Here is a 23,148-nt window from a genome sequence, read left to right on the forward strand (position 1 = left end):
GCCCAACAGCAAATCGATTTCTTTTTTTTTTTTTTTTTTTTAATCCGTACAGCTGGAACAAAAGGGTTTAATATTCGTGGTGTTTTGATGAATTCAAACAGGAAGAAATAGAAGCAGAGTGACGAGTTGGGTTTGTTGTGGGTGTTCTTGTTCGTAAATGAAAGAAAAAAAAAAAAAAAGATAGTAGCTGCGACAAAATAAAAATAAAAATAAACAGCTCGTTCATCCCTATACACTATTCATCGTCTTCTATATTATCATCATCTTTATTTATTCATTCGATCTAAGACATAGAACACGAAAGAATGCTCACTATATCACCATTATTATTGTATCATCGACTCTAACCTTCAACACGTGTCAACAATGGAACTGTTCATCTGGGTTTTCGAAGACTTGTTTATTAAACAGAAATATTACTTCAGTAGCCGCAAACAGAAGCTGCAGTAGCGTACAGCAGTAATAGGACAATTGTGTTATGGTGCTTGCAAACAGAAACGCGAAAATGATGTTGTGGGTTTGTGATGGTAACGATGTTTACAGAGAAGGAAGAAAAGATATATAAAAGAAAAAATAGGGTGATGGTTAATTGTTGGTGGTGTTAATTGTGATGATGAAAGTCTCGGTGGTCATGGTTCAAAGAAGGTAATTGTGGTGTTAGTTGGTTGTTCATGGAGGTTGGTGGTTGAGCATGGTGGTGGTCGGGTCAAGGTAGTGGCGGTTATCATGATGGTTCGAATGAAAATATTGAAATGGGTTCGATGGTTTGAGGAATTGATGATCGAAGTGAAGATGGTGGTGACCGTTTGTATTGAAGGTTCATGGGTTGGAAAAAAATGAAGATCACAAGGTGATGAGTTGCAATTTGGTTGCTCATAACCGGGAATAGAAACAGAAAGCATGAAATGGTTGTGATTGATAAAAAAAAAAATATGGTGGTCGAGGGTTGTCGTGGGGTTTCAAGGAAGAAGGTGGGTGAGTGATTGATGATTAGACAGAAAACAGAAAGCAAAATTGGTGATGGAAATTTGATGGGTTCTCTCAATTTTGAACGTAATATGTGAATCTATATTACTCTAAGTCTAAGAATAATAATAATAATATATAATATATTAATAATTATAATATAATTAATATATCACATGGCTCACAATTGTGCACAAACACCACAGTTCAGCAGCCATAATATTTGTTTCTTTCTACCGACAGTTTTCACGGACTATGTATCGTGCCCCGTTGTGAATCAGTGGCGTATAAAAAGTGTTCAGAAAAATTCCAAAATTTAAAATTAAGTATCTTTATTTATTTGAGTCATTATGGTTTAAAATTTGGTCATTAACTATTAAATGAATATTACATCAACTGTCCCTCTCATATATGGGTAAAATATAAAAAGTGTTAAAATTAAATAACTAGATCCTAGATACATTTTTAGTAATCCTAAAATTTACAGAACACATTTTCGTATCACCGTTTATTTTAAAATTACAAAAGTTTGAATTTAACTTGTTTAATATCAATCGGAATATCAGACGAGTATTACAATCATTTAATATTTATTTTTAATATATTATATATATATATATATATATATATATATATATATATATATATATATATATATATATATATATATATATATATATATATATAGATTCATGTTTTATTATATAATTAAATACATTAAATATATGTTTTCAAATAAATAAAATTAATATTTAATCTTATATATTTACAATTAATATTCATGTACACATATATATATATATACATACTTAAATATATATGAATCTATTTACAAATAGTTGTTCGTGAATCGTTGGGAACAGTCGAAGGTCAATTGAATATATAAACATATTTTTCAAATTTTCGAGACTCAACATTACATACTTTGCTTATCGTATCGAAATCATATGAAGATCAAGTTTAAATTTGGTCGGAAATTTCCGGGTCATCACAGTGGAGTTTCCTCACAATGAAGAAAACCCAGTTGATTCTATATACTCTGCACAGTGCTTCACTTTTTTTTTTTTTTTTGAACGGCAAGCTTGCATCAGTGTATCATTTATTTCAACGACACTCATCATTTGCACACACACACGCGTTCGGGAGGAAACCCGAATCGCATTACAGGAACCCGATCCTTTAACCATCCCGAGGGGCAGGCAGACCGGGTTTGAATCCTGAATGGATCCGGGAGAAAACCCCCTGAGGTCAATCTGGATATCCATATTTCAGGCAGATTAATTAATAGGATGGGCAGAGCGAGGCTCGAACCCATGACCTAACCCTCAGCCCCAACACTCAAAGTGAAGGGGATGCCGTTGAAGCAATGCTTCATTGGCAGTGCTTCACTTTCTTCTTTTGGGAAATAACATAAACACACGCATACACAATATACACTTACATAAACCCTGAATTTGATTTGTGACTTCTTGCATCAATTGAAAATTGTGCTTTCGCTTCCGTAAATTATATACCTATATCTAAAAGGGCAAAGTCCAAATGAATAGTATTATTCCTTCTCTCACTTTTCGCAAACTTAACCCCCAACTTTTATTAAAATACAAATCGCACCCCCACTTTATACTCTTTATATACCTATATCTAAAAGTCAAAGGCCAAATGAATAGTACTATTCCTTTTTCCACTTTTCGCAAACTTAACCCCCAACTTTTATTAAAATACAAATCGCACCCCCACTTTATACTCTTATTAAAATACAAATCGCACCCCCACTTTATACGTATATTTTTTCCCAAATTTCACAAACTTAACCCCCTAACTTTTATTAAAATACAAATCGAACCCCCACTTTACTAACTTTTTTTTTACTAATATTCAATTTTCACAAACTTAACCCCCTAACTTTTATTAAAATAGAAATCGAACTCCCACTTTATACGTATATTTTTTCAAATTTCACAAACTTAACCCCTAACTTTTATTAAAATACAAATCGAACCCCCACTTTACTAACTTTTTTTTTTAAATAAAACCCAAACGCTAAAAGAAGCAACTTTCACAAAAGGAACAACCCTTCAATGTTAGATGTCGAAAAAAATTCTTTTTATAGATCAAGAATTTTTTTTAACTCGCATTCAAAACGGAGCCCCCGGCGCGAAGCGAGGGCTCCACAACTAGTTTTCATCAATTTTGCAACGTAAACACCTGTTAAAATTATGATCTAACTTGTACTTAATCTAAGGTTTTATTATAAGTGTATCAAATGAGTTTATGATCGATTCTTTTTTTTTAAAACTGTTTATAATGCTTGTTTGATGCTAGAAATAGCTTATATATGAGATATAATAAGAAGTTCTTGAAGTGTTAGTTTGATCAAAACTTGCAAAAATCTTGTTTTGGGTGTTTAGAACTCGTAACATCTTTGTTCTTCAACCAAAACTCGTGTAGACTATTCATCCTTGCGTGTGAACCTTATATCAGACAAGTATGAACACTGCCAGACAAGTATGTCAGACAAGTATGTATTCAATCGCGTTTATAAACTCTCATCTGCGCGTATGAACCTTATGTCACATAAGTATGAAGCTGTTAGACAAGTACATACCCGTAAGACAAAGGTGTACCCCGTCAGCACGCGTAAATAGTGTTTTGTGCGTGCGTACGTTCACATGCATGTAATATTCTTCTGCGTGTATCTAAACCTTTATATGTGATTAGAAAATGATTGGATATCATGTACGAATTTCCAATCACATACATGCATGACTGATTCATGCGCTCGCATGAGCGACTCACGCGCGTATGTGTTGTGACACTAAATGGGTCAAGTGCAATTTTGACCCAAGTGTTATGATTGGAATATTTTAAGTTGTTAGTTGTTATAATATTGTTAATTATGATTTGAAAAGTATACTAACCCAGAATATTATATTCTTAGGTGGTAAAGGAACAAAGAAGACTCGGTAACATTAGTTCACTGAGTTCTTGCGGGTAATCGTTGAGTAGATCTATCTTCGGAGATAGTATAGAGTAGCAAGTTGTGCTACTGTGGTTTTATTTTCTGTCTAGATTGCCATGAGTTAGACTTCTGCCACGCTTAATATTATTGTTGAACATACTTTGTTTCTGTATGCTTGTTTACGTGCACAAAGTTTTAGTTGAAAAGAGTCCACCGTGATCCATTTGGTTGGACTCAAGAGGTCAACCTTGATATCTCAGGTTAGGTTCGAGTGTTAATATCTGTGTAGTATAGCCTAGAATGACACATGTGTTACCTCCGGATTCCTATACGAAGGAGTCAGTAACATGTGCTAACGGTAAACTCTTGCCCGATCAGCTAGTGGTTGCATGCCCGTACAAGCCGCAGAGCCTCTTATGGTTGTAATTGCTTTTATGTGTTACCAATTGTGTTGTTGTTGTTGTATGACATGATATTTTATGCAAGATCCGTTAGATAGTTTCATTCACTTAGCTTCGTGTTAATCCCCACATCTCCCCCTGCAGGTTGTTGATCTTTGCGTGTTAGGGTTTTTGGGTTAAGATGGCTCGTTTGTAAATATGTTTGACAAACAGAACTCTGATGTCATATTTCGTTTTTAAAACGATTTCTAATAACGTAACACCAGTTAAATGATGTTGTTGTAAGTAACATGTAATTTAAAAAGTCTATAATATTAATATGGTTGGTTTATTTACTTCTGATGTGATTTTATAAAAAATTTAAAAAGTACGGTGTTACAATAGGCATTTAAACAAAGAAACGGAATAAGTTCCAAGACTACCGAGCGCCGATTAAATAAGCGTTAAACGCCCCCTTGTTGAAGGTAAGTTAGCTTTCCAACATGATGATCGTTTGGAAAAGCGATCTAACAAAACTTTCCAACTAGCCTTTCAGTTCATATTTACTCTCATCAGTAGACATAAGTAGTGTTTTTTTTTTTTTTTTTTTTTTTTTTTTTTTGAACGGCAAGCTTGCATCAGTCCGGACCGAAGCCTAGTCATCATTTGCAGATACACACGCGTTCGGGCAGGAAACCCGAACCATATTACAGGGATCCGAACCTTAAACCATCCCGAGGGGCAGACGGGTCGGATCTGGGTCCTGAATAGGTCGGTAAAACCTTCCCAGAGGCAACCCGGCTTATGGTAAGTAAGCCTACCACGGGTATTTTTAAAGAGTGGGATTCGAACTTGAATCCACTCTACCCCTTGCCCTGGCCCCACCGAAGTGAAACCAAGGATACCACTCAGCCACCGCTGGAATGGTGACATAAGTAGTTAAATGGAAGCAACCCTCTCAAACGACCAATATCTCGAGCGTAATCTTCCATCTCCGTAGTATTGGACATGCCTAAACCGTATAAATTGTATTTGTTCACGTTAATCTTTAAACCCAAAAGGCTATAAAAGTTAGTGAACACCAACAACAATATCTACTCCCTCCGTCCCAAAATGTTTTGACTTTTTGAGTTTTTTTCTTCAACTTTGACTTTAAATATCTTTCTTTGTGTTATATAATATCGAATGAAAGTCATATCAAATGAAAACACATTCAAAAATGAATTTATTCATATAAATTTCATCAAAAATTTTCTATAGCATACACCAACAAATATTTAAAGTCAAAACTTAATAAATTGATTTTGAAAAGTCCAACAGGACAATTATTTTGGGACTAAGGGAGTACTATTTAATTTTTCATTTGTCATGTTACATTTAAGACTTGATCATCAAAATGAACGAACAAATATAAGGTATGTAACCGATTTAAGGGATAACTATTAAAATATTAAATAGACCATAACTGAAATTAGATAGTTGTATAAACTTGTTAGCTTGGTTTTTTTTTTTTTTTTTAAAAGCCAACCTATTATTAAAAGAACAAGAAACAATGGAGGGTCCGAATACCATGTACAAAATCCAGATATTCCTAACTAGACCCGATAAAAGAACATATCAAACATGAAACTATAACAATCAAAGCTATACAAAGAAATACGGAGGTTACACATGGTTAATATTTATTCAGGAAAAAGCCTTCATCTAACGAGATTCGCCAAGGTAGGATCAACTTGAGCAAACAAGCAGGAGTAAAAGCAAAATTACAGTACTGTAACACAACAGCGACAAAGTAATTGTCCCTACTCCTCTTAGCCCCGGTCAGGACGAATAAACGTTAGAATCCGGCATAAAAAAACCTGAAAATTAACCAATATACATGTTTAGGTTTAACGTATCAGTTGAACTACGATTAAGTCAAATTTTCTAGTTAATTAGGTTATGATATAGCAGACGAATTAAAATAAACCAATGCTAATTAATTGAGATAAGTTACTTGAAGACAATGGTAGGAATCGGTTGACAACTGCATTTGCATAACCTATACAATTATTTAAAGAGAAATACATAAAATCAGACAATTCGAGTTATGGTGAGTAACATCTGAGAAAATACTCCTTTATCCTTATTGAATTATTATTTTCACAATTACATTAAAGTTCTATTTTTTATTTTAAAATCTTTTAAAAAATCACCAACCTTAAATAAGTTTGACGATAAGTAATAAATTAATTTAATTTACTTACTTGACGTTGATCAAATTTTACTTACTGTATCTGTTACTGCATTGATCAAGGTGTGATAATTAGTAGTAAGAGTTTGTATCGTATTTTAAGAGTTGAATATCATGTCAATACACACACATATATATAGATAAATACGTGCTCATGAACTTGTGGGCATAGCCCAACGGTTCTCCCTATGTACTTTGTGTCATGGGATAGGGAGAGGTCATGAGTTCGATCCTTAGGGATGACATGATTTTTTTTTGAACGAAAGCACCAATTAACAATCTTAAACACAGAAATATTGAATAGATAAATCAAACACGATCTGGTCACCAGTTTACAGTCGTATGAAATGAGTATGAGTACAAAAGATATAGTGGCCAAGATTGGTACCACAATTTGTACTACAATTACAAAATGGAACAATCGAATTACAGAAATATGAGACAAAGATGAATTGAGAAGATCACAGATGATGAAGATTATTTTGATAGAATTTGGCAACTGACACCAGAACCCTAGAAGGGATTAAATAGCCTTTGGATGGATAAGTTTCACTTTGCACCCTCAAGAACCACAAACTTGATATTAGCAGCATAAGAGCTCATAAATTCACTTTCCAACACCATCTTTTATTCAACTTGAAAACAAACTTGAAAATCTACACAAGCAACCAAACACAATGAGATAGAATAAAGGTAAGATTGTAATGATAAATTTAACACCCTCCCTCAATCTTATCTTTATATACATTGATGATTCCAAGTTTGTCACACAAAAACTTGTGTTGTGACTTGTTTAAAGATTTAGTGAAAATGTCTGCTATCTGTTTTGTAGTATCTATATAATCAGTTTTGATAACTCCTGCCAAGTTTTTTTTCTCTTACAAGATGAACATCAATTTCAAAGTATTTTGACCTTTCATGAAATACAGGATTAGCAGCTAACAAGAGGGCAGATTTGTTATCACAAAAGAGTTTTACAGGTAGCAGATTATTTACTTTAAGATCAGCAAGCAACTTCACAACCCATAAAATCTCACTGGTTGCGGCAGCTAAAGATCTATATTCAGACTCAGTGGATGACCTGGACACTGTGGGTTGTTTCTTGCTTTTCCAACTAATGAGGGACCCACACAAATATAAACAATACCCAGATACAGAACTTCTGGACTCCAAATATTTTCCCCAATCAGCATCAGAGTAAGCATAAATATTGTACGTACCTGCATTTCTTATAATCTGAACACCAGCACCTGGATTACCCTTCAAGTATCTTAATACTCTAAAGGCAGCTTTAGTATGTGATTGAAGAGGACAATGCATGTATTGACTTAGACATTGGATAGAGTATGAAATGTCAGGTTTTATTAAGGTTAAGTAAATCAACTTACCAATAAGTCTTTGATATTGAGAAATGTCATTTAGCTTCTTATCATCTTTAGTTTCATCAGAATTTAACACAGAGTTGGGCTCCAAAGGGGTAGCCATTGGTTTAGATCCTAACATTCCAAACTCTTCCAATAGTTCAAGACAATACTTTCTTTGATTCATGCAAATGCCATTGTCAGTTTTAACAATTTCAATTCCAAGGAAGTACTTAAGCTCACCTAAGTCTTTGATTTTAAATTTTGACTTCAAAAAAGTTTTCACTTTTGTCATACCCCGTCCTAATCCATCTGGACGAAGTCACCAACATCTGGTCCCATTGCGATGATCGACTCCAAATGATGTCTTTTAAAATGAGCAAATGCATAGCGGGTGATTTCTTTCATACCTGAGAATAAACATGCTTTCAAGTGTCAACCAAAAGGTTGGTGAGTTCATAGGTTTATCATAAAACAATAAAATTCATCATTTTGATAGACCACAAGATTTAAATGCTGCATGGTACAAATGGGCCCGAATCCTATACCCACCTGTAATGTACATGCGATATCTTTTAAATACAGTACACCTTTCTCGTGTACGAAATCATCTTTCATAAATCTTAGTAACCGTACACATATCTCGTGCATAAAAATAACATACACATAACCTGTGTATAAAATCATTCTCTCGATACATAACATTCACTTTTCATTTCTTTCATAGATTGGCTTGGTAACCGACCTTAACATATAATGCGCATAATAATATCCCTAAAACAGAACATCTCGTCTGTATAATAATCATATAAACTTTGAAGTACTAAACACCACGCCCACTAGCCCTTCCGTCTAGTGAACATTCTGGGTGGGGGTGTTAAACCCGGTAGCTACCTTTAGGATTCGCGTTAATTAGGCGTGCACTAATTCTCAAAATTAGTGATGTTCCCTAATTCTTAGGTTACCAAGCAATAATAATCAGGGCAAAAATATTCATATCAATTGTGGCAATTATCACGTCCACATAATTCAATGGTGGCAATTATCACGTCCACATAATTCATTCGAGGAATGTTTTGTTTGTGTCTATCTCGTCAAACATTTATAAAAGCATTTCATGTATTCGCAGTTCAAAATGTATTTCAAAAGCATTTAATAAAGCAGTTGTAAAAGTAGCGCATGTATTCTCAGTCCCAAAAATGTAAAGAGTAAAAGGGAATCAAATGAACTCACCCTAATGTATTTTGTAGTAAAAATACATATTACGATATTGAACAAATGCAGGGTTGGCCTCGGATTCACGAACATATATATATCAATTATATATATTAACATATTGTAATCAAACAAATTTATATATATTTTTATTCGTGATATAATTGTCATATTAATAGATTGTATGTTTCATTAATTAACTTAATTAAATATATTTATGTTATATACTTTAAATAATTTGTATTTATTATAAGAATGTTGATATAGTTATGTTATATGTATTAAATAGGGTTGTACATAACTTAATAGTTATTTGATAAGATGGTATTAATAAAACTTTGTATTATTTTATAATAATAATAATAAAAAATATACTTAATAATATTTGTAATTATAATCATATAATAATAAGGTTTAATAATGATAATAATTATAATGTAAAAGAAAAATAGTACTATATATTGATATTATTAATAAAAATAATAAAATAACCATAATTTAAATAATAATAATAATAATAATAATAATAATAATAATAATAATAATAATAATAATAATAATACTAATAATAATAATAATAATAATAGTAATAATAAAATATTACAATAATACTTAATAAAATAAATTACGCGTTTTCTTTATCTGCTCCAAAGCATATCGATGTTGCACAGAGAAAGGGATCGCGGTTTTAGGGTTTTCTTTCAATTTATCAACATATTCAATCAAGTAAAAAATCATAAATATTCAATAGTTCATCGATTCATTATGATCATCGTTCAATCATCATTTTCTATCCAAATCGTCATCATTATCGAATCAAGTATTCGATTCCTCAACTGAGTCAAGTAGGTCATCGATTCAATGGTATTTTCTTAGTTTCTTTAATTCTTTTATAATTTCTGTATACATATTTGGTAGAACAATAATAATAATTAACTATGTTCTTCAAGTTATTGAGGTCCCCTGTTTCAGATTTATATTTGTAAATTTACTTGTATAGAATTTATTAATTTTACCTTTATATTCCAATCTGTATCATAGTCCCCATCTTTTGAATTCTATCCATTGTTTGTTCTTGTTTTGTGTGCATTTTGACGGTTTGTTCGAGCTAGAACAGTGAGTAGCAGCAGTTTACGATGCTGCTTCAATAGAAAACAGAAAAATAGTGTAACAGCACAATGGGTTTGATGGTGGTTTGATTCCAGATGGAGGAGATTAAATGGTGGCTTGAAACAGGAACACAAGTATAGCAGTAGCACTCGTAGCCAGCAACAAACAATTGAAACAGCAATCCCTAGTAGCAAAAGGGAAGATAGAAGCAGTCTGATGTGGGTGATATTACTTGGTTAACTGCAACAGCTACAAGAACAATATTGCAGCAGTTACGGTTATGGTTTAGTGTTGGGGTTGGTGTTTTCGGTTATCAACCATAAATGGGCAAAGGTGAGTATGTATATGTATATAAGAGAGGTATAAATGGTTAATGGTATTCTTGTGGTGATTTGTTTGAAACTCTGGCCTGGAACGATTAGAAACAGGAAAAATACTCATAACAGCAGCGAAAATTTAAGGTGGTTGCCAGCAGCCATAATTACCAATACAATAGATTTCAAATTAGCTCATATAAATGTTTGTTTGCTCACAATGATTGCAGGTTATCTGGTTTGTTGAACTAAAATAGAAAGGGAAACAATAGTTGCAGGTAGAAGGAGTAATCATAGGTGATTGTGGTGAAAAGATGATAATGGTTTTGACAGGAAAACCATATTCAGAAATAGCTGTAGCTGCAGGCATGTGGTGGTTTGTTTGCAAGAGAAAGGTAGTATAGTGATTTAATGATCATCAAGGTGGTTGTTATGGTGGAAGTGGCTGTGGTGCAGGTGGCGGATGGGTGTCGAAGAAGAGTAAAGTGTTGATCGATCATAGAGAAGGAAAGAAGATATAGAATTACACAAGTGGTGGTGATAGGATTGAGTTGGTATTTCTCTTTTGCATATCATTTGTCTATTTATGCATATGTTATATATTATTATTTGATGAAAAGGATTGAAAACAGAAAGTAAGGCATCAAACATTTGCATAGTGTTCATGATTGTGATTTGTTTAGATCATACGATGGAAAACAATAGATATGTAGTAAGTGGATTAGATATGTGTAAAGTTGAGTAGGAAGTCAAAGAGGTGATGGTGTTGATATAGATTGATCCATGAATATATTTATGATAAGTGTGTATGTATAATTGATATATGATTTAAAGTGATATGTTAGTTATGTACATTATTATATGTTCAAATGATAGATGGATCGAGCATGAATATAGATAGGCATCCTATGTATATGTATATATTTAGTGATAGTGGGTTTTGATTGAGATATCTAACAGAAACAAATAATGGGGTTTGTCTCTTAGTATTTGTTTGAGAGAATAGAAAAACATGAAGAGAGTTGGTGATTGAAATTGTCTCATTTATATAATTATAAGTTAATTGGTACTGGTGTACTTGTATTTATATATTTACATGAGTATATACATATATTATAATTATTACATCTAAGTTTATTTTATAAAATTCTATATATATATATATATATATATATATATATATATATATATATATATATATATATATATATATATATATATATATATATATATATATATATAAAATGAAACAAGAAAACTAACAATCCGAGAATATGCTTTTAAAAGTGTAATTAAAAATATGTGAAGATTTTAATAATTGATAAAACTCTAATCATGGATTGTTTAACTTGGATACTCTTAAAAATACTTATTCCAACACCGACTTCAATGTGAGTGAATTAGTATGCATTTTCAATTCTATATCGAAAAGTCTTTAAGCCCAAAATATAGTTCATTATTGTGTAGTACCAATAGCTCACAAGAGCGGCCTGTTTGTGTGATTAAATTGTGCTAACAAGTTGGAGGTAGTAGCTAATTTTAGAATCAATAATAGGAGTGCACGTAACATGTTGATTTAACAAGTCATTTGCATATGTGAGTAGTAATTATGCACATGATAAAAGTTAATCAGTAACAAACCGTACATGTAACCTTTTATTAATAGACTAAGGTAAGTTTTCAAAACTAATTACATTCGAAGTACTTTATATATATATATATATATATATATATATATATATATATATATATATATATATATATATATATATATATATATATATATATAAAATTACATTTTAATTAATAGATTTTATTTTATCAATTATTTTGCATAATTAATTTTAATAACAACAACATATAATATTTTAAATTATGTTTCCAATTACCATTTATATCACACATATCTATTTATGATTAATTGTTCGTGAATCGTCGGGAATGGTCAAAAGGCCAAATGCATTCATGTAACTGTTCCAAAGTTTTCTAGACTCAACATTACAGAATTTGCTTATCGTGTCGGAATCATATAAAGATTAAGTTTAAATTTGATCAGAAATTTCCGGGTCGTCACAACTTTGGTAATTTCATCTAAGTTATTACCTGTTATTATCATGTCATCCACATAGACAAGGAGAGAAATAAAATCAGTACCAGCAGTCCAAGTATACAGAGAATAATCATTCGCACTTTGTGCAAAACCATACTCAACAAGAAAGGAGGTTAATTTTTCATTCCATTGTCTTGGAGCTTGTTTTAGACCATATAGGAATTTTGTCAGTTTGCAAACCCTAGTATCATCTTTAGAAAAATAACCCTCAGGAAGTGTCATGTACACATCCTCAACAAGATCCCCATATAAAAAAGCATTATTTATGTCAAGTTGAAAAAGGGTCCAATTATTGTTAACAGCCATGGTTAGAATGCATCTTACAATAACCATCTTCGCAACATGGGAGTATGTTTCTTCATAGTCTATATCCTCCCTTTGATTGTAACCCTTGGCAACCAATCTTGCCTTGTACCTTTCCACTTCCCCATTAGCCTTGTATTTTATTTTATAAATCCACTTGCTCCCAATAGGCTTTCTTCCAATAGGGAGCTCAGAAAGAACCCATGTATTGTTTTGGTTTAAAGCCTCCATCTCATCATTCATAGCATCATTCCAACACTGGTGTTGTGATGCCTCATGATAAGATGTGGGTTCAGTGGACTTATCAAGGGTAGAGATAAAGGACAAGGTAGTAGGAGACAAGTTGTTGTAGCATACATAGTTATTCAAGGGATATTTGCATTTAAACTTCACACTGTTATTTTGAGGGTGATTTATGTTTGACTCAACAACAAAATCTTTTAATTTAGTAGGAAAGACCCTAGATCTCTTTGATCTTCCTTCTTCATTTATGTTCTCAGGAGGATTAAAAACAGGTTCAGGGTCATAGGGATTGCCCTCAGGAGATGAAGATGTTTCTTCAAGTGGGGAAGTGGTATCACTGCCTCCAGATGAAGTAGATTCATGGTTGCTGTGATCACTGCCACTTCCCTCATCATCTAGGTTTACTCTCTCCTCATCATAGGGACTTGGAGCTTTGGGGTTTGGGTTTTCAGAGAAAAAATCAAAAAAATTTAAGTGATTCAAAACAGTTTTATTTTCAGTATCATTTTGTTTTTGAGATTTTAAATTGTAAGGGAAAATAGTTTCTTAGAATTTCACATCTCTAGAAAAAATTACATCATTTGACTCAAGACTTAGTAACTTGTAACCCTTTTTAAAAGAAGAATATCCTAAGAAAACACATTTTTCAGATCTTTTTTCAAATTTGTCACTGTTGTTTAGAACTGTTGCATAACATAAACACCCAAAAGCTCTGAAGTGAGAGAAACTTGGTTTTTTATTAAAAATCATTTCAAATGGGGACTTTCCTGAGAGCACTGAAGAAGGAAGCCTGTTGATTAGATAAGCAGCAGTTAAGATACATTCAAACCATAATTCAAGAGAAATACCACTTTGAAATAGTAAGGATCTAGCCACATTAAGTAAGTTTTTGTGCTTCCTCTCAGCAATTCCATTTTGCTGAGGGGTATAGGCACAACTGGTTTGGTGTATGATACCTTTAGTGTTGCAATATTGCCCAAATTTATTATTCAAGAATTCAGTCCATTATCAGATCTTATGATCATAATAGTTTTACCAAATTGATTTTCAAGAAGGTTGGTAAAAGTTTCAAAACTTTCAAACACATCAGTTTTAGACTTTAATAAGTATACCCAAATAGCTCTGGTAAAGTCATCAACAATGGTCAAGAAGTATTTGTAACCATCCCTTGAAGTGATCCTATATGGCCCCTACAAATCTAAATGAACAAGGTCACCCAGAGAATTAGATTTGTGATCACTTAAGGGAAATGGTTCCCTAGTTTGCTTTGCCTTATGGCAAGTGTCACAAATGGTGGTTTCAGGTTCAGATTTCCAATCAAGATCATTTTTTAATAAGTCTAACACAGGCTTGGCTGGATGTCTAAGCCTACAATGCCACAAATTAAAAGAAAAAAAGCATTCAGACAAACAATTATTCACATCACCTTGCAATTTATCAAAAAGATACAAGCCACAACTTAAACTACCAGTCCCCACAATCTTCTTTTCTAACAAATCCTGAATAAAGCACTTAGAGTCATTAAAGCTAACAAAAATTCTTTTGTTTTTTGACAACTGATGCACAGATAATAGATTGACACAATAACCAGGGACAACAAGCACATTTGACAGTAAAATGTTTTCATTTAGGATTGAATCACCAATTTTAGTTATCTTAGCTTGAGTTCCATTTGGGTTTCCCACTGTCATACCCAAAGAAGACACATCAAACACATTTTTCATATTCTTTAGACTCCCTGTCATGTGTTGTGAAGCCCCAGAGTCTATAATCCAACCATTGCAATTATTCAAACCATGACCAATATTATTAGACTTAAAGTATTTTTGAAAATTTTCATTGAACAAAACATTCATATTAGTGAATGTACCTGCCACATTAGCATGCACACTTCCAGAGGTGTCATTGATGAGGCTCATCAGTTTGTTTATCTGGTCAGGTGTGAAAGGAGTTCTTGTCCCACAGAGTTGTTACTAGGGATGCTTTTGATGGTGTTGTTATTGTTTCTTTTTACCCAACCAGGAGGGTACCCAACTATTTCATAGCATCTGTCAATGGTATGCCCATTCATATTACACTTAGTGAACTTTAGGTTTGAGTTAGGACCTCTTTCAATTTTTTTTATTATCAAAGGTTTTTGAGACAAGAAAAGCAGACTGTTGGGACTTTCCAACCCCTCTGATGGTGGAGGAATCTCTATGAGACTCCTCTCTTGACACAATAGAAAAAGTAGTTTGCACACTTGGTAACTTTTCCCTAGTGAGAATATTGCTCCAAACAGCATGATAACATTCATCAAGGCCCATCAAAAATTGCATAAGCTTTATAAGATCATTGTGGTCCTTAATTTCAGTGTTATTACAATCACATGTAGGCAGTTTAACAAGAGCATCAAATTGTTTCCATAAAGCATTTAATTTGTGATAGTAATCAGATAAGGAGTCACCATTTTAGGAAATGGTATTAATTTTTTTATGCAAATTAAAGGTAATTGAACCATCAATTTTGTCATATGTTTCTTTTAATTCATCCCACACAGTCTTGGCAAGTTTAGAAAAGACTTGACCAGAAAACAGTTCTTCACTTACAGAGTTAAGAATCCAAGACAATACCACAGAATTGCATCTATCCCATTGTAAAGCAAGCACATTATCAGTAGTATTTTTAGTCACAGTACTATCTATGAAACCAGTTTTATTTTTTGTTTGTAAAGCTAATAATATAGCCCTACTCCAGACATTATAGTTTTCGATTCCCTTTAGTTTCATAGAAATGAGTGCAGTAATGCTAGTATCACTAGAATGCAAATAGAGTGGATCACCAAAGTCAAGATCACTCACATGAGTGGTCTTGGACCCATTACCAGTTTCATTTACCAAGGTAGCACAAAACAATAAGAGAACTAAAAAAAAAAAAAATGCAGTTCCTAAAGAACAACCAAGTAGTGATCCAGATAGACAGAATCTCAAAAAGGATTCTGTCCCAGGGCTTCCTTAGGGTCCTCTCTGTCTACACAATTAATCAAGTAGCAATATAGACAACACAGGTAATCAAGTAGCATACACAAGATCACAAAACAGCAGAATCAGTGTTGTAAATCTCCCGAGATCTCCCCGAGATCTCCCTCGAGATCTCGTTTTTAGAAGGCAACCGAGATGAGATGTTCATCTCCCGAGATTCCTCGGTCAACGGGTTCAAACTTCGTCAAAGCCACGATTTTTTAGATTTTCTTGCTAATTTGTATGATTTTCTTGTAAAATTCGTAATTTCTAAGATTTTCTCGCTCATTTCTCGGATATTTTTGTAAAATCTCGGAAAAACGTATATAAATATACATATATTTATGTTTTTATGTATATTTTTATTAAAAAAACTATAAAGTCAATGTAAGTCAACGTCCGAGATCTCCCCGAGATTATTCCGAGATGCCGAGATCTCCTTAAAAAGTCCAAACGAGATCTCCCCGAGATCCGAGTTCTCCAACCTTAAGCAGAATAAGCATGCAATAAACAGTAAGTTGAAACACAATTAATCAGATAAACAAGAATTAAAGCAAAGGTTACAGAGTACTCCCCTTCGTAGCAGCAGAAGAAGATAGACAATTGTTATGATTTCGAAGAAAGGAGATTCAGCCAACCCTAACCCTAATTCGAAAACTAGGTTTTTTTTTTCTTGAATAGAAGTAACAGCCCAGAAAAAAGATCACAGATCCAAATCGAACCCAATAGACACAATTAGAACCAATGAATCAATCGAATTGACTTTTGTATCAACCCAATTGAAGAAAAAATTTCATCAGCCGTCAACCCTAATAACAGACGTGACGATTTTAGACACCAACTGGATCAAACAGATCACCAATGCTCTGATACCATGAACGAAAGCACTAATTAACAATCTTAAACACAGAAATATTAAATCGATAAATCAAACACGATCTGGTCAGCAGTTTACAGTCGTATGAAATGAGTATGAGTACAAAAGATATAGTGGCCAAGATTGGTACCACAATTTGTACTACAATTACAAAATGGAACAATCGAATTACAGAAATATGAGACAAAGATGAATTGAGAAGATCACAGATGATGAAGATTATTTTGATAGAAATTGGCAACTGACACCAGAACCCTAGAAGGGATTAAATAGCCTTTGGATGGAGAAGTTTCACTTTGCACCCTCAAGAACCACAAACTTGATATTAGCAGCATAAGAGCTCATAAATTCACTTTCCAACACCATCTTTTATTCAACTTGAAAACAAACTTGAAAATCTACACAAGCAACCAAACACAATGAGATAGAATAAAGGTAAGATTGTAATGATAAATTTAACATCTTTAAACCAATTGAACACCAATAATGGTGGTATATATTGACCCTATAGGGAGGTTTTACCGGATTCGTTCACGGACCTCTACCCGAAATCACTGCCCGAATGGATGTGTGCCCGGGTATAATAACCCGCACTTTTCAACTCTTAAAATCACTAATTTGTCCATCGGGTTGTTATTCGAATAACAATTAATACCATATAATTAAAAATTATTAATAATTTTATTATCAAATAATAAGGAACCTATATGAAAAGTAAATATAATTAACCTTTAAAAAAAAATTACATTGTATGTAAATAAAAAAATTTAATTAATGATTAGCCAAAATATTCATATAAATTTGATAAGAATCGAAAAATTTATATACATACATATACATTTCGGTATGTATGTATGTATGTAAATATATATATATATATATATATATATATATATATATATATATATATATATATATATATATATATATATATATATATATATATATATATATATATATATATATATATATATATATATAAATATAAAGAGAGAAATAAGTACAAAATAAATTACAAAATTTATCAATAATATTTCTAAAAGTTTAAAAATAAATAAATAAATAAATAAATAATACTTTTTCTTTTTAATTAAAATTTATAAAGATAAAATCCCACTTTTGTTATTTTATTTCATGACCTAACATTTAATACTTTTAATTTTTAAAATCCCATTATCAAACCAACTAAAACTTAAAATAATTTTTTTCTTTTTATTATTTTATTCTTTTTACCTAATTTTTTCAAGTATAAATACCACACCATTTCTCATTCAAACTCACACCAAAATTTCTTTCAATCTCTCTACTCTCTATATCTCTCCATAATTAGTAGTATTATTAATATTATGTATTATACATAAAATACTACGACGGAGTCATGTTTGAGTAATTTCAAAACGAGTTTTTAAACGGGTTAAAACTAAGGAAATTATGGGTTATAGCTACGGAGGTTATAAGTATGGTGATGTTAGCGAAACGATGTCAACAAGATTAGGATGGTATAATTCTCGTCACTTTTAAAAATTATTATTATTACTATTATTAATATCATTATTAAAATTATTATTATAACTAGTATTATCATTATCATTAACAATATTATAATTATTATTAAAATTATCAACAAAACTATACTTTTTATTAAAATAACATTATTAACAAAATTATCATCATTATTATTATTATTATTTTATTAATATTAATATTATTACTATCATTATTATTATTAATTATTATTATTCTTACCATCATTATCGTTAATATTATTATTATAAAATAATACAACTTTTTCTTAATAATATTTTATCAAATAAATATTAGTTATATAAAAATATATTTACTATATATAACATAACTATATTAATATTTTTATAATAAATATTAATTATTTATTTAAGGAATTAAAACAAATATATTTAATTAAATTATTAATAAAACATATCCACACTTATATACATATCCAAACTTATATACATATTCAAACTTATATACATATATAACAAGTTAAAATTTAAATGTACGGCTATACGAACTTCATCGCTACTCACGGTCGTAAGTGAATGATGTCTAGGTTGCCACTTATGGGTAAGCTTGTGGATCTCGAATGCCATGACTTAGATTTTGGTCAAGAGTCCTGGGCCCCCGGTTACATCTGGTCATTCCTGACTTACTTGATAGCATCGAAGTTTGGGCAAAGTTGTACAACATTTTATAAAGGATTATAACTCGAACTTAAACATTCTTTAAAAGTAAAATTACTATTGATAGTAATCTTCCGAACAAATGAATAATTATACTCAAACACTTTATTGCTTAGTTAATTAACGACCTACTTGTAGTGACCCGAACTTTTCCATGTTTATATATATATTAAATAAAATTGTTATTTACATGATTAAGTGTTTCCAACATGTTAAGCAATCAAACTTGTTAAGACTTGATTAATTGAAATAGGTTTCATATAGACAATTGACCACCCAAGTTGACCGGTGATTCACGAACGTTAAAACTTGTAAAAACTATATGATGACATATATATGATTATATATATAGTTAACATGATATTATGATAAGTAAGTATCTCATTAGGTATTTTAACAATGAGTTATATACATAAAATTGAGTTTATTGAATTAAGAAACTCGAAACGATATATATAACGATTATCGTTATAACAACGTCTTACTAAATACATATGAATCATATTAAGATATTGATATACTATGTTTAATAATGATAAATGATAAGAAAACATGGAATTAAGTGTATTAACAATGAATTACATATGTAAAAACAAGACTACTAACTTAATGATTTCAAAACGAGACATGTATGTAACGATTATCATTGTAACAACATTTAACTGTATATATATCATACTAAGATATATTAATATATCATAATATCATGATAATTTAATAATTTAACATCTCTTTAGATATAATAAACAATGGGTTAACAACATTTAACAAGATCGTTAACCTAAAGGTTTCAAAACAACATTTACATGTAACGACTAACGATGACTTAACGACTCAGTTAAAATGTATATACATGTAGTGTCTTAATATGTATTCATACACTTTTGAAAGACTTCAATACACTTATCAAAATACTTCTACTTAACAAAAATGCTTACAATTACATCCTCGTTCAGTTTCATCAACAATTCTACTCGTAGGCACCCGTATTCGTACTCGTACAATACACAGCTTTTAGATGTATGTACTATTGGTATATACACTCCAATGATCAGCTCTTAGCAGCCCATGTGAGTCACTTAACATATATGGGAACCATAATTTGGCAACTAGCATGAAATATCTCATAAAATTACAAAAATATTAGTAATCATTCATGACTTATTTACATGTAAACAAAATTACACATCCTTTATATCTAATCCATATACCAATGACCAAAAACACATATAAACACTTTCATTCTTCAATTTTCTTCATCTAATTGATCTCTCTCAAGTTCTATCTTCAAGTTCTAAGTGTTCTTCATAAATTCTATAAGTTCTAGTTTCATAAAATCAAGAATACTTCTAAGTTTGCTAGCTTACTTCCAATCTTGTAAAGTGATCATCCAACCTTAAGAAATCTTTCTTATTTATAGTAAGATATCTTTCTAATATAAGGTAATACTCATTTTCAAACTTTGATTCAATTTCTATAACTATAACAATCTTATTTCGAGTGGAAATCTTACTTGAACTTGTTTTCGTGTCATGATTCTACTTCAAGAACTTTCAAGCCATCCAAGGATCCTTTGAAGCTAGATCTATTTTTCTCATTTCCAGTAGGTTTATCCACAAAACCTGAGGTAGTAATGATGTTCCAAACATCATTCGATTCATATATATAAAACTACCTTATTCGAAGGTTTAAACTTGAAATCACTAGAACATAGTTTAGTTAATTCTAAACCAGTTCGCAAACAAAAGTTAATCCTTCTAACTTGACTTTTAAAATCAACTAAACACATGTTATATATCTATATGATATGCTAACTTAATGATTTAAAACCTGGAAACACGAAAAACACCGTAAAACCGGACATACGCCGTCGTAATAACACCGACGGCTGTTTTGGGTTTGATAATTTAAAACTATGATAAACTTTGATTTAAAAGTTGTTCTTCTATGAAAATGATTTTTCTTACGAACATGAAACTATATCCAAAAATCATGTTTAAACTCAAAGCGGAAGTATGTTTTTCAAAATGGTCATCAAGACGTCGTTCTTTCGACTGAAATGACTACCTCTTACAAAAATGACTTGTAACTTATATTTCCGTCTATAAACCTATACTTTTTCTGTTTAGATTCATAAAATAGATTTCAATATGAAACCATAGCAATTTGATTCACTCAAAACGGATTTAAAACGAAGAAGTTATGGGCAAAACAAGATTGGATATTTTTTGATTGTTGTAGCTACGGGAAATATTGTAACAATTCTATACAAATCATATCTAAGCTAACTTATATTGTATTATACATGTATTCTAATATACTATGTAATCGTGGGATACCATAGAGACGTATGCAAATGTTTTGACATATCATATCGACCCATGTATATATATTATTTGGAACAACCATAGACACTCTATATTGCAGTAATGTTTGAGTTAGCTATACAGGGTTGATGTTGATTCCAAAAATATATATACTTTGAGTTGTGATCTAGCCTGAGACGTGTATACACTGTGTCGTGGTTTGATTCAAAATAATATATATCAATTTATTTCTGTACATCTAACTATGGACAACTAGTTATAGGTTACTAACGAGGACAGCTGACTTAATAAACTTAAAACATCAAAATGTATTAAAAATGTTGTAAATATATTTTGAACATACTTTGATATATATATGTATATATTTGTTATAGGTTCGTGAATCGACCAGTGGCCAAGTCTTACTTCCGACGAAGTAAAAATCTGTGAAAGTGAGTTATAGTCCCACTTTTAAAATCTAATACTTTGGGATGAGAATACATGCAGTTTTATAAATGTTTTACGAAATAGACACAAGTAAATGAAACTACATTATATGGGTGAATGATCGAAGCCGAATATGCCCCTTTTGCTTGGTAGCCTAAGAATTAGTAAACCGATCTACTAATTGACGCGAATCCTAAAGATAGATCTATTGGGCCTAACGAACCCCATCCAATGTACCGGATGCTTTAGTACTTCGAATTCGTTTTTATCATGTCCGAAGGATTTCCCGGAATGATAGAGGATATTCTTATATGCATCTTATTAATGTCGGTTACCAGGTGTTCACCATATGAATGATTTTTATCTCTATGTATGGGATGTATATTGAAATATGAAATCTTGTGGTCTATTATTATGATTTGATAATATATAGGTTAAACCTATAACTCACCAACATTTTTGTTGACGTTTTAAGCATGTTTATTCTCAGGTGATTATTAAAGGTTTCCGCTGTTGTATAATAAAATAAGGACAAGATTTAGAGTCCATGCTTGTATGATATTATGTAAAAACTGCATTCAAGAAACTTATTTTTGATGTAATATATTCTTATTGTAAACCATTATGTAATGGTCGTGTGTAAACGGTATATTTTAGATTATCATTATTTGATAATCTACGTAATGCTTTTTAAACCTTTATAGATAAAATAAAGGTTATGGTTGTTTTAAAAATGAATGCAGTCTTTGAAAAACGTCTCATATAGAGGTCAAAACCTCGCGACGAAATCAATTAATATGGAACGTTTATAATCAATATGAACGGGACATTTCAGTTGGTATCTGATCGTTGGTCTTAGAGAACCAGAAATTTGCATTAGTGTGTCTTATCGAGTTTGTTAGGATACATTAGTGAGTCTGGACTTCGACCGTGTTTTCTTTAAAAATGATTGCTTAACACTTTTGTTGGAAACTATATATTATTAACATGTAAATATTATGTGATATATTAACCTCTTAATGTGTTTGATATTATGTGATAGATGTCTACCACTAGTACAAATCCCATCGATTCACCTAATAATAATGAAGAGTCGAATATATTTTGGGAAGATTCACAAATTT

At 31.3% G+C, this 23,148-nt stretch overlaps 1 protein-coding gene across 1 annotated transcript; it reads right to left on the bottom strand.

Annotated features, from left to right (window-relative positions):
• Positions 1 to 7,381: 7,381 nt before the first annotated feature.
• LOC139868718 (uncharacterized) lies at positions 7,382 to 17,436 on the bottom strand. Its single transcript, XM_071857054.1, has 10 exons — positions 17,373 to 17,436; positions 15,783 to 16,096; positions 15,352 to 15,536; positions 15,209 to 15,242; positions 15,065 to 15,125; positions 14,644 to 14,959; positions 14,466 to 14,562; positions 14,231 to 14,384; positions 12,642 to 13,625; positions 7,382 to 8,034 (listed from the first exon to the last, which is right to left on the bottom strand). Exons 1-10 carry the CDS (start codon positions 17,434 to 17,436, stop codon positions 7,382 to 7,384), a joined length of 2,862 nt encoding a protein of 953 aa, XP_071713155.1.
• Between the last annotated feature and the right edge of the window lie 5,712 nt (positions 17,437 to 23,148).

This window comes from Rutidosis leptorrhynchoides, chromosome 9 (assembly GCF_046630445.1).
Source record: "Rutidosis leptorrhynchoides isolate AG116_Rl617_1_P2 chromosome 9, CSIRO_AGI_Rlap_v1, whole genome shotgun sequence".
Classification (NCBI taxonomy): Eukaryota; Viridiplantae; Streptophyta; class Magnoliopsida; order Asterales; family Asteraceae; genus Rutidosis; species Rutidosis leptorrhynchoides.

Excerpts from the sequence above, each read along its gene's own strand:
- LOC139868718 (XM_071857054.1), bottom strand. The coding sequence starts at position 17,436 with ATGGTGTTGGAAAGTGAATTTATGAGCTCTTATGCTGCTAATATCAAG. Across the intron at positions 15,537-15,782 it reads TGTCTTGGATTCTTAACTCT|GACCACAATGATCTTATAAA; the intron begins GTAAGTGAAGAA and ends ACTGAAATTAAG. Across the intron at positions 15,126-15,208 it reads TTGGGTACCCTCCTGGTTGG|ATAAACAAACTGATGAGCCT; the intron begins GTAAAAAGAAAC and ends ACACCTGACCAG.